The sequence below is a fragment of the Cryptomeria japonica genome, chromosome 7 (genome assembly GCF_030272615.1).
Source record: "Cryptomeria japonica chromosome 7, Sugi_1.0, whole genome shotgun sequence".
Taxonomy (NCBI): Eukaryota; Viridiplantae; Streptophyta; class Pinopsida; order Cupressales; family Cupressaceae; genus Cryptomeria; species Cryptomeria japonica.
The window spans coordinates 750,906,188-750,919,107 of NC_081411.1; the positions used below are offsets into that span (position 1 = coordinate 750,906,188).

Below are 12,920 nucleotides of genomic sequence, written 5' to 3' on the forward strand. Positions count from 1 at the left end.
GTATCTTTCATCATTCGTAGCACTGTATTTTTATCTATGTATTTTATCATTGAGAGTGATACATATATTTTATCTTCACATGAGATTGCTAATTCTCATAGATCATTTTAGTTATATTATATTGATGATGTAATGGTAATAAAAATAGATCTTTGTATTCTATTTATATGGCTAATGGCTCTCTACTTCATGACGTTATTCTATAATGCTTGTAGAAATATAATACATGGTTATGCATTGTTCATGTTTCCCAAAGATTAAACCAATGCTCAATAATTTTAATATGGAAATTCCTAAAGAGTGAATCTAGGCCATCAATATGATAATGAATGCATATAAGAAAGCCAAGGACAAAGTATTTGATAGTTGTAAGATGGATAATATTTTGTTACTAAGGATTTAAGAATTTGTTTCATTCACTTCATGTACATTGTGGGAGAACAAGGAAAAAGTAAAAGATACCCAAAGTGTTGTATAGGAACTTAAAGCAACCCTGCATGGAGAATGTACAAATGATAGTATTGAAAGATGTTGGTAATCAAACAAGAATTGGGCAAAATGCAGGAAAAACTCCCTCAATTCAAATATTCAGGAAACAATTAAAGTTTTGAAAGACTTTGTAGTTAGGCTCAAATACACTAAAGTGCCAAATTAAAAGGAGCTGACCTCGATTATTCAATATTTCAACCATGCTTTTCATCAAATTGTTGACCACTTGTGATCAAAATTTTCTTTGTTTTAGCAATCAATAAAATCTTGGTACAGCCGGTTAAAGCATTTTTGAAAGATCAAAATACTAATTTCGCATCCAAATCTTTTTGCATGGCTAAGAAAGAAGTTTCATTTTTAGTTTGAGTTGGAGATTGCCAAACAATAAAAAAATGTCTAAGAAGGTGCACTAGCTTACTCTGAATTTTGATAATAAAAAATAGGGCTAAGGAAAGCAACTTCATGCCCCAAAAATCATGTAGCCAAAGCTCATGTCTAAAGTGGGAGTTCAAGCCAAAATTATAAGGCACATCTTTGGTATTTTAGCATCCTATATGCTCCATGCATTAGAAGCAGTTTGGTCGTCAACTTAGGGAGGGGATGTGCATACTACCAAACTAATTTATAATCTGTGTAACTCTACTGTGTCTCCAAATCTAGAGTCCAAGGTGTGTTAACCTTCTCATGTATTGTGCCTTAAAACATTATTTCATCAAAAACTTTAAATTTGCTTACTGGCAATTAGAATACCAACTCATAGAGCAATAATGTTATGAAATAAGATAATGTTCATTCTTAAGAGTATGCTTATTTGTTGTCCATTTTTTATCAGAAATTTAGAAAATTGAAATGTTACTTATTTACATTAGTGCTTCCTCTACAAGTGGATGTGGATCCATAACATGTTATGTTGAATGATGGTATGCCATTTTACATGATGATTTGTATGTAACTGTGCAAGGAGAATAGCTATGTCCATCTTAGAAGCACATCTTAGAATAGTTGTGTGCTCCATACACAATTTAAAAGGTGAGCAGTGAGCATTTAACGGATCAGATTTTGGCATGGTGCACTCCAACAGCTTTTAAGAAGCATAGGATTCTTTACTTAACTCTCATTGCTCTTCTTTCTTCATTCACCCATTCAACAACTCTTCTTTCTTGTTGTTTAGGATCCATTCATCTCGGTACGCAAATTTAATGTTGACAACTCTTTTCTATCTTCATCTTGTGGCTTTCCCATCTTCTGATTCCATACTTATCTGAACAATCTTTCCGAAACGCAAAATCATTCTTCCTGTTTGCCATTTGCAATTTCCCAGCTAACCACATACCACAACGTGTACCAGCTTTCTTATGTATTGGATGGGTTTTATATGAAATACGGGGCACATAACTCACAATAGATTGAGGACTAAAAATAGATCTGGGAAGAGGAAAAATTGAGTAGACAAGTTATAATTTTAACGATTCTCACCTTGCCAGTAGTAAATTTTTCTCCCGGTATAAACAGATAGCTATTTTTCAAGTTTTGACTTTAAAATTGCTGGGAAAATTGTAGCCGAACACATGCTAGAGCAGAAATTTTAGGGCAACGTGTCACCCATGCATGGGCTTGTAATTCCAGCTCCACACGCATTGTATGCCTTTAGAAGACCAACACATCACCTTATTTCAACTCTGTCAAAATCAACATATTAATGTATATTTCCTGACTCTGACAAAACACATTAGGGTATCATTCGTCACACAACTCTGGCCATTAATATTATAAAAATACATCATTCTGTACTAAGTTTGTCCAAAAATTCCCTTGTCAACATTCTCTGATAAGAATGTGATAGTGTATTTAGTCTCACTCAACCTTCTCTCAATGCTCGTACCGTGGAATATAAATCAACCTCTCATGATAGTGAGATTAAATTCTCTACTTTCTTTAGTTATATAAATATATTTTCATATCTAAATTAGAAGGTAAGGGTTTAAAAAGCTAAATTAGAAGTTGAGGGTTTACAAAGATGTGAAATAATGCAATGCCGAATTCCCTTCTCTCTTTATATATTAGAAGTAAAGGGTTTATAAAGAGATATTTAACAGGTTAATGATTAGATGTCAAATTTGTATTATACTTTTGTTGCAGTGCGTCAATGGTAAAATTTTAGAAATTCATATAGAATATCAAATCTATGATGTAGATAATAGTTTTGACATTATGTCCAAGGGGTTGAGCTTAACTAGTTAAAACACTGGGTTCTCACTGTGGAGACCCAAGTTCAATTCCCAATAGGGACATCTAAAGAGGAATTCTAAGTTGTGACTCTTGCCCTTCCATAAAATGGGGAAGGTCTAGGGAAAAAAAATAAAATATAGTTTTGACATTATACCTTCCATTCATTTTAGGAGGATAATCAGGTAGAGGAAGAGGATGATGTGGTAATGGATGAGGTTTAATATTACAATTACCATTTTATTTGTCATTGTTTAAACATTATACATTCAATTCTTTTTCATTATAAATAGTATGTTATTTTATTTTTGGAATTGTTTGTGCAGGTCTCTACTCATCATAGAATTGAATGGGTCGATGGTAGATTATTTTATTTTTGTCAATATGGTTCATGTTGCATGGGTGTACGATGGAGATTTTGGGATTTGAAAACTTTAAAATTCGCATAGGGCATCAAAGCACAACCTTCCTCTCATTCCACCAGGAAAGCATGGCCGAAAGTCCATAGGACAACAACAAAAACATCCACCTCCTTCACTAGAGAAAATAAGAAAGTATAATGAAAAGAGGAAAAGTGATGTTGACTGCCAATTGAGGTTGCCATATTGTACAAAAAAAGGCATGTAACTGAGAGTAAATGTAGATCACATTGAGTACAAAATTATGAGGAACTCCCTGACAAAGCAAAGGAGGAGGTTGAAGCTGAAATGCAGTCTTACAAAAATAATGAGGAGGAAAGAAGGAAGCAAATAATGGCATTGACAGAAATAAAAAAGTTGAATCGAAAGGTAATGGAGGAGATTGAAGCTAAAATGCAATCTTACAAAAATAATGAGGAGGAAAGAAGGAAACAAGTAATGGCATTGATAGAAAGAAAAAAGTTGGATCAAAAGGTAATTTGCAATTTTACTCTTAAATCATGTTGTTTGGTTAGTTTACTTAAGTGGTTGTATGCAGTCAAATTTGATCTAATGTTAACATTCATGGCTTCATAGGTCAATGGTCAACTCCTTGGCAAAGCAAGGGATGAGGTTGAAGCTGAAATGCAGTCTTACAAAAATAATGAGGAAAGAAGGAAGCAAATAATGACATTGATAGAAAGAAAAAAGTTGAATTCAAAGATAATGGAGGAGGTTGACGCTGAAATGCAATCTTACAAAAATAATGAGGAAGGAATGAAACAAATATTGGCATTGATAGAAAGAAAAAAGTTGGATGAAAAGGTAATTTTCAATTGTACTCTTAAATCTTGTTGTTTGATTAGTTTAAGTGGTTTTATACATTCAAATTTGATCTAATGTTAACATTCATGGCATCATATGTCAATGGTCAAGAAGGAACTAATGGGCTTTAACAGGTACCATAGTTTTGAGAGAGAAAGCAATTTGTTTTACTGAAATGTTTAAAATGATGCTAAAGATTGTATATTTTGTTGTACATGTTATTCATATCATATTGTAATGGATTTATGTTCAATTGATGTTTCTATCATTGTGCCTTTGGTTGTGTATCTACCTTTTCTCAATATATTTATTGGTCAAATGCAAACATTTGAACTTAATAGATAGCTTATGAATCATCTATAGTTAATTTCACTTATATTACATGTGTAAAATATAATGTGAATCCAAACTGATGCACTTGCCACTTTGATATTTCTATCTTAATATTATTATTCTGCATTTTACATGTTGCTTTTGTAATTGAGGCCAAATGCAACGAATATCAATGATATATTTGTGAAAACAACCTTTGGCAGAATGGGATGGGGAAAAGTAAGTTTAGCTAACACTTAAGATCATGCATGTTCTCAAATTTCATAATCAATTACCTAAAACTTCTCTCGATGCTTAAATTACTTAATTATAATAATTCATTCATTCATTTTAATCCAGCTAACAACATTTCTTTGTACCACGTGCATCTTTTGTCTGCACGGCTCGTGAAGCCTTCAACTTATTACAAACTAATACAAAATCTCTTCAAGAAAATGAAGTCCTAAAGCATGTATTATTGATTAACAAGCAAACTACACTATCAAACCAGTTAAATGCTTATGGATAGGATTATTGATTAACAATTTTCATCAATGGATTTACGGGAAACCTTTGAACTCACCGTTTTAAGGCCTTTGATAAAATACTAAAGTCGATGAAAATTGCATAAAATTGATTAAAATGGAAACAACAACTTAAATAGGAAATAGTGTGATCCAAAGGCAACTGTGTTTCTGATGTACTGAGCATGTTGCATAAAAAATATTAAAATGGAAACATTTTTCTGATTTTTGGATGTCCAACTGCTATGAACTCTGTTTGCTAAGTTTGTTTGCTAATTTTGTTTGCTAAGTATGGTGTGAAGGCACTATGTTATGTAATGGTTAGATTACATTTGATTCTTAGGTCTTAGTATGTGTTAGCATCAAGCCTTGTAGCGATGCTAGGGGACCTTAGAGGACATAGATGTTATTATTTTTAGTTGTCTCTACTTGTGCTTACATAAATTTTTAGATCGTGTTTAATATTATGCTATTCATTATTATAGCTTAATGAGTTAATGTATTTTTAAAATATATAAATATATATATATATATCTTCTTGAGGTTAGTTATTTAGATGAGTTGTCTTCTAGGGTTCCTTTGTAGGGCATTACAAACATAATTGTATGTTCACAAGCCAAATTTAGGACAAGTTTTCACTAATAGTATCATAATTGTAAATGATTTAGATAGTATTTACCTCTTAAAGACAAGGCTTTATTGCAATAATTTCAGCACACAACTTGGAATCTTCATTAATGCAAATGTAGGGACACCTTGAATGGCTATATACACTCATGTAAATGGGAGAGAGGATAGACAGGGACCTCGAGGACTAGAAGGATGACCTAATCATGCTTTCTCTAAGAACATACAAGTAGCTTATGCTAAGCTAGTGATTTCCATTTCATCTTATAGGAGCCCTATGGTGAGTATCTTCAGGGAAAAACTAGTTATGCCCTTCCACTGAAACAATCACAATATTTGGTCAAAATAATGGGTGGGTCTCTACAAAAAGGTTTTTAGTAATTGTTTGAGGAGCAAGACCACATACAAACTCACTAGGACACCCACTACCAGCTCTAACAACCCTTAATGGGCCTTGATGTTCGAAGGCTATCGAACTCATATTGCACCTATGTCATATTCACCCTATAAGATAATATTTGTCTTGCTACTTGTTTATATAGCAGTTGAACAGAAAATCTAGTTTAGTCATTCCTCCTTCTAGGAGTGATCACTTCTTTGAAGAGGCAAGCCTTCTAAAAAAAATAAAATGGATACTACACAGAATGTGCAAGTGCACAAGCAATTCAAGCATATGTTATCTTTAGTGCACTAGATCCAAATATGAGTGAGCTTGAAAAAAACACACATTCTGTAAGAACACTAATTCTAAGTATTTTTGTTTGTTTTTGTCTTTGAAATACAAACACCAAATGCTAAAGATGAAATATTAGTAGTGAGAAAAACTCACTCATCCATGTAGAAATATAAGACCTTAACTGAAAGCAAGAAATGTTAGAAAAGTCAAAGTACTACCTCACTGTAAATTACTAGTCAAATGTGAAACAACAACTTGACAAATGCAAAACTCCAAGTAGACCAATGAAAAAAAAATTGAGTATGGATACAAGAACAATTACAAATGAATGCATAAATTATTGTGAACAGATGCGAATATTTGTCTATGTCTGTCGAAATTTGTCAAAACATTAATTCTAAAATATATCATGAAATTAAAGCATTAAGATGGGAATAGGTGATACGTTATAATGCATGGTGTAAGCTAGCAAACACATTTGATAAATAGTAAGGCTTATATTTTTGTCAAATTCATTGAAGATATATTTTGCTTTTATGCATTTGTTGAGCTCACAACTGTTGCCTTGAAATATTTGGTCATATTATGCAGGTCATCCTATTATTAACAAAAAATAGATTCTCCTATGCACAAAACATTAGTGAAAATGATCCAGTAAAAGAACAAAATTGAAACCCTATACTCAACAAGGCTCATTAAATTCATGGACAAATGCAAAGTTAATTTCACACAAATGCAAACTTTTTTGTTAGACAAATACGACATTGATAATATCATAGATGCAAGATCAATTTAATAAATAAGGAATAAATAATATGCAAATGCAAAGATCGCTAGAAAAAATATGAAAATCTAAGTGCGATTGTGAAAATTTGAACTTGCACCTAGAATGTCACAAAAATATAAAAAAATCACAGAGTTGTTGACTTCATGCCAAGTTCACCAAAATTTATATGAGGGCAATCTGTTGATCAGATTGAAAGCACCAAAATATTGAGAAGGGGGGTGAATCAGTATTCCCACAAATTAAAGAAAAAATTTCACCAATTATGACTATCCACAAAAATATCAAACAAACTTGACTAATATAAATCAGTTAATACAAAATAAACATTAAGAACATAACCACAAGATGAACACCGGATTTATACATGGAAAACCCAAATGGGAAAAACCACAGAGAGTGTTAACTCTCAAAAGAATATAACTAGTTATAATTGTGTTTACAAAGGGGTGGCTCATTGCCAGATTACAAAAATGGCTCATTGTCAAACTGCTCACTCCAAATATACAAAGAGATGGCTAATTGTCAAAATGCTCACTGCAACTGAAAAGGTTGAACTAAGAAGGTTTGCATGTCCAAATGCATGGAATCAATTCCATGTTTAATCTCAAATTATAAATCACAAACTCTACAGTAGATCCGATTACAGATCTTTGTACAACTATCCCGCAACAAGTCCAGTAAAGAACTACTGCAACACTATTTGCCTTTGCAACTCACTTCACAGATACTGCTATCCTAGTTTCCAAATTTCTTTTGCATATCACACACACCTTCACTCACTCAATCTCTTTCTCCTTTTTTCTTATTCTGCTTCTACTTCTACTTCTGCATTATGCTACTACATATGTATATGTATATATTGGAGGGCACAAATACAAAATAGTGTGTTGGCCAAGCCCAACACATTATCAATATGATTATGTTAGCCTCTGCAAGACTTCTACATGCTTCCTTTACATACTCTGATTGCTAATGCATATACCAAGATTATTAGAAACGGATAGGGTCATCCAAACCCAAGAATACTGACCCATAATCATAGGATCAAGCCCAATATTTAAAAAATGTAGGCTCCACGCGTACCAATAAAACCGCAATACAAAACTCTAAGAGATACATCTGACAATTACCAAAACTGCTAACACTGGGATAGGTAACTAATATCAGGATCAATGAGAATACCTAACATCATGATACCGGGATCAATGAGAACTCAATGAAACCTCTAAATTCATCATCCAAGGTTATCCATGTTGCATAATAACTTCTGACCAAAACCGCAACATCTGAACTACACATCCATACTGACTGCATACAATCCTTTGATACAATAACAACCATAACATCCATTGCATCCAGACTAATGTCCAAACCTCATATAATGTCTGGTCCAAACTAGATGACTAGTTTGGAATCAATGACAACATTGTTCACACAAGTCTAACAGAATTTACCATTGCTAATTAAATTAATAGGTAGGCAAAAAAAATGAACCTAATTAACAACTTTGATCGTAAGACAATAAGAGTTCGCTAATAAATTTAACAATAAAATGAATCAAATCAAAAAATACTCTATGTTGAATCTTAGCATATCTCTTCAATTGTTCTTTTTCTTCTTGTGGAAAATTGGCTCTTAGAGTTGCACTATGAAAAATTTGTAATATTTTGACACAAGAATCCGAAGATAGTGGTTACCAATAATGAAGGACTGAAGTTCAATTCATAGACTTCCTAAATTTTGATGAATGGTTGATATGGATTCAACAACAGAATCGATCTAACATGGAAAATGATTGATACAAAATAGATTAAGAACTCTCAAATTGATTGAAAGTATAACCCATTTGATTGAGTCATGAAGATTAATTGACTTTTTAATGAATTTGATGGGTTCATTAACTAGTTTGATTGATGTGTGGACTAAATTGATTGGTTAGAAGATTGAATTGATTGATCTATTAGAATGAGTTGATTGAAAGTTGACTAGAAGTTAGTGGTAGTTAGAATTTTGACTTTTGATGTAGGAAATTAGAATGAAATGTCATTGATTTGAATTTAAAAAATTTTAAATGTCAAGTGAAATTCAAATTGATGGAAATGAAATGAATTCAAATTTGGATGGAATTTAGTTACTTTGAAATTCAATAAAATAAATTTAGATTAACGGGACATAGATACAGACAATTGAATAATTTCTTAATTGAATTTAATTAAATGATAAAGATCATTTAATTGAATTAGAAATTCAAAATTAATTAAATAATAAAAGTATTTAAATAATTTAAAAGGAGGGTTTATTGATTAAATGATTTGGATGGAAATTGAATAATTATTTTTTGCTAAAAAAGATGAATATTGGCTTAGAAAAATAGGATTGGATTAACTAAATAATTAAGATCACTTAATTAATATAGAAGAATAATTAACGATATTAGTAACAAGACAATTTTGAGTGTCTACAAGATTAACAATATTAATTATATGTTATATATGTAAGTATAATAAAAAAATAGAAATATCAAATTATCTTTTGACAATATTCAGCAGATACTTGTTCTTCACAGTGAGCTTGTTAAGACCTCTGAAATCTATGCACAGACACAATGAACCATCTTTCTTGATTTGGGCCTCATCGGATAATCCATGCAAGTTAGAAAACATCTCCTCAATGTCCCAGAAGAAGTTTTCTAATGCCTTGTCATCCCGCTTTCCATTGGATGGCTCGACTAGCAGTGCAGGTTTTGCAGAACCCTACGTACCAGCCGAAGTGAGCAAAGTGTGGTGTAGGGCTTGGCCATCCATGAAAAATAGGATATCTTCATGCAGCTTTGCAATCGCTTCAAGAGGCATCATTTGTATTCTATGTGACTTCACTGTAACCAGCCTCAAGATTGGTGGTGCGATTGTGAAGATCGCATCCCTCTACAGTCTGTAAGCATCTCTCAAGGTCGCGAACCCAAGTTCGACTCCTAGGGTGATACGTTTGATCTCCTCGACCGGAACGCACTAAGTACCTTGTTTTATTTATTTATTTAAACTTTAAATTTAATTGCAATATCAATTCAAGCTCTAAACCATAACCTTTTTACTAAAATAACCTTTTTACTTTTCTTTAGTTATTAGTCATAGTAATAAAATTATTAAAAGGTTTACTTGGGGGCTATGTTAAGTTCAATAATTTTCTATTTGCGGTTTATTTTCCTATTTTTAAAAAATATTCTTATACACATTTTTATTTGATAAACCTCATTTCTCCTTTATTTATATATATTTTTAATTATTTTTAATAACAAATTTGATGATCATTATCATTATAAATATAAAATATTTTCAATTTTGATATCTCTTGCTGTATTTTCACTTAAATTTTTTTTAAATATAAGTATGCCATGGAGAAGGCCCTATAATGGGGATGGTAGTGGGACACAATTCATCTATTAGTGGAGTACAATAAGTGTCATGTCGATACTTATCCCCAAAAAGATGCTACTAATTTTGAAAAAGCAACCAGATATGTGATGCCACATCAACACACCAATAAACATGACTTAGTGCACAACTACGAGTCTTATTTAATTTTTGGACCATTTTGGACACCTTACGAAAAAGGCATGTGATGTGGCATATTTGACCATGTGGACTTAAAACCAAATTGTTTTAAAAAATTGACATGTAAATATTTGTACAAAATTCAAATTGATTTAAAATATTTAAGACAAATTTTGAGAGGTGTGAAACTAGGGTGCTCCACTATAAGACCCTCTCCCATAATATTTATATTATATTTATACAAATATAGATCATCCCCCTTATAAATATGATATATAAAATAAAACAAAATAGTAACACATCAAAATAATTATTTTAAAAAAATTAATTAGGCTTCCTCCACAAGTGAGTGTAAGTCCCATTGTATGTTATGTTGAATGATTTGTATGTTAGGCATGTCACTAGACAAGGACAATAGCTGTGCTGTCTCTTAGGCCTTGTCGCATTTTGTGTGGTCCATAGGCAATTTAAAAAATGGTGGGTACAGAAGTATTCTATTCTATATTCATCTTGTGGTTACGAACAAAAACAATCTCGGTACTCTATTCTATATTCATCTTTCGTCGCCCGCCTTCCAAAACAAAAATCTTTCTGGCAGAACTTCTCAGTCGGGCACAATTTACAGGATAGATGGCAGAATATACAACAACTTGGGGTCTTTTATCACATTTAGCAGAGTAAAAACAAGTATTGGAGGGATCTCCATAGTGGTTTTTAAGAAGCAGGGCGTTGCTGCTTTAGATTCATTTATCTCGGTACTCAAATTTAATGTTCACAACTCTTTTGTATCTTCATCTTGTGACTTCCAATTAATATTTCCTCACCCGCTTTCCAAAACGCAAAACCATTCCTTCCATTTGCCATTTGTAATTTCTCAATTGGGCACAATTTACATGATAGTGGGGCACAGAACTCACAACAGATTCAGGACTAAAAGAGTAAATATTGAAGAGACGTGTAATTTTGTCGGCCAAATGATTTGGCAGATAACAATTTCCATGTTGGCAGTGATACATTTTTCTCGCGTTATGAACTCTCAAAAAATTACAGTCGAGCACGTGTCATCCATGCATGCGCTTGTAAAGCCTGCGGCGCACATGCTGTAAGCCTTTAGAAGGCCAACACGTCGCCACATTTCTTGATTATGATGCAACACATTATAAAATACATCGTTCTCTTCTTCACTCACCGTTGTTATTCTATTTGACATTCCAGGTTGTCTGTTTTCAGATTCTCTGCAGGTTGAGTTTGTCCAAAACTTCCTTTTCGTATATTCATTCATTTAGGAATGCGATAGTGGTTTTACTTCCACTTAACATTCTCTCAGTGCCCAACTCTCTCTCACTCTCTTCTTATACGCTTTGCATCTGAATTTGCCATGGAGATAGAAGAAACGGGAGAGCACTATATGCCGTGCCCAAAATGCAGTCAGAAATGTTATAAAAAACACCGTGAGAAAGAATACTTTGATGGGTCTGCTTCTTTCTTCAAAATTATGCTTGGAGATTTTGCAGAGAAACTGGTAACTCTATACAACATATTTTATTCTTTTTATTTCATGTATACTGTTAAGAATCTGTAAAATCTAATTGTTCATTGTGTTTACCGCAGCGCATTCCTCGGGCTTTTGTTTCCCAGATCATAAATGACCAAGATGAACATATGGTGTTGCAAGGCCCAGATGGGCAGAACTTCAATGTACGGTTATGGCGTTCCATCAAAAAGTTGGAACTTCAACACGGCTGGATAAACTTTGTAAATTATTATGGGCTGGAAGTGGGCGATCTTCTAGTTTTTAAATACATTTCTAAGTCATGCTTTAAAGTCAAGATTTTCGATAAAACATCATGTGAAAAAAATCAAAGAATACAAAGCAAATCTTCATTTCAGGGTAAGAAAAGGTTTTGTTTAAAGTTCCATAACTAATTTATCGAGTTATTTGAATGTATTTTTTGAACAGAATGGGAATAATATAAAGTTATTTTTTGTTGCAGGCAATTCATCCCATAACCCTGGACATTCTTTCGCATCTGAGAAGCATGGGACAATGGAATCTGATGCTCCCTTTATATCAGATAAACCCTCTTGTACACTGGTTATCAAATATAATGAGCGTAGTTTAAATCAACAAACAGACAGTAAACTGCTGATTGATCTGGATTCTGATGAAAAAGACAACCCTGAGTTTCAGGCGGTGACTGAAATTCAAAGAACAAAAAGGATGCCTCCCTTCCTCGGTGAGTAAAAGTTTGTCTAAAACAATAGAGCCTTTTAAATTTTTAAGTGTTTTAACTAACTAATGGAGTTGCATTTGAACTGTATTTTTTAGTAGGATCGGTATAATAATAAAGTGAATTTTTATTGCAGGCAATTCATCCTCTCATAAGCACGTGAGAATGGAGTCTGTTGCTCCTTTCAAATCAGATAAACCCTTTTGTACAATGGATCTGAAATCGTGGAATGTAAATCAACCTCATGTGCTAGTGAGATCGAATTCTCTACTTT

The 12,920-nt window shown here is 32.7% G+C and overlaps 1 protein-coding gene across 1 annotated transcript; it reads left to right on the forward strand.

The window, feature by feature from the left end:
- Positions 1–11,793: 11,793 nt before the first annotated feature.
- On the forward strand, positions 11,794–12,660 carry LOC131075221 (putative B3 domain-containing protein Os03g0621600). The gene is made up of 3 exons (XM_059208962.1): positions 11,794–11,937; positions 12,027–12,306; positions 12,410–12,660. Exons 1-3 carry the CDS (start codon positions 11,794–11,796, stop codon positions 12,658–12,660), a joined length of 675 nt encoding a protein of 224 aa, XP_059064945.1.
- Positions 12,661–12,920: the final 260 nt, after the last annotated feature.

Coding starts and splice junctions, on each gene's coding strand:
- LOC131075221 (XM_059208962.1), top strand. CDS start 11,794: ATGGAGATAGAAGAAACGGGAGAGCACTATATGCCGTGCCCAAAATGC. Junction 11,938..12,026: donor GAGATTTTGCAGAGAAACTG/GTAACTCTATAC, acceptor TGTTTACCGCAG/CGCATTCCTCGGGCTTTTGT. Junction 12,307..12,409: donor AAGCAAATCTTCATTTCAGG/GTAAGAAAAGGT, acceptor TTTTTGTTGCAG/GCAATTCATCCCATAACCCT.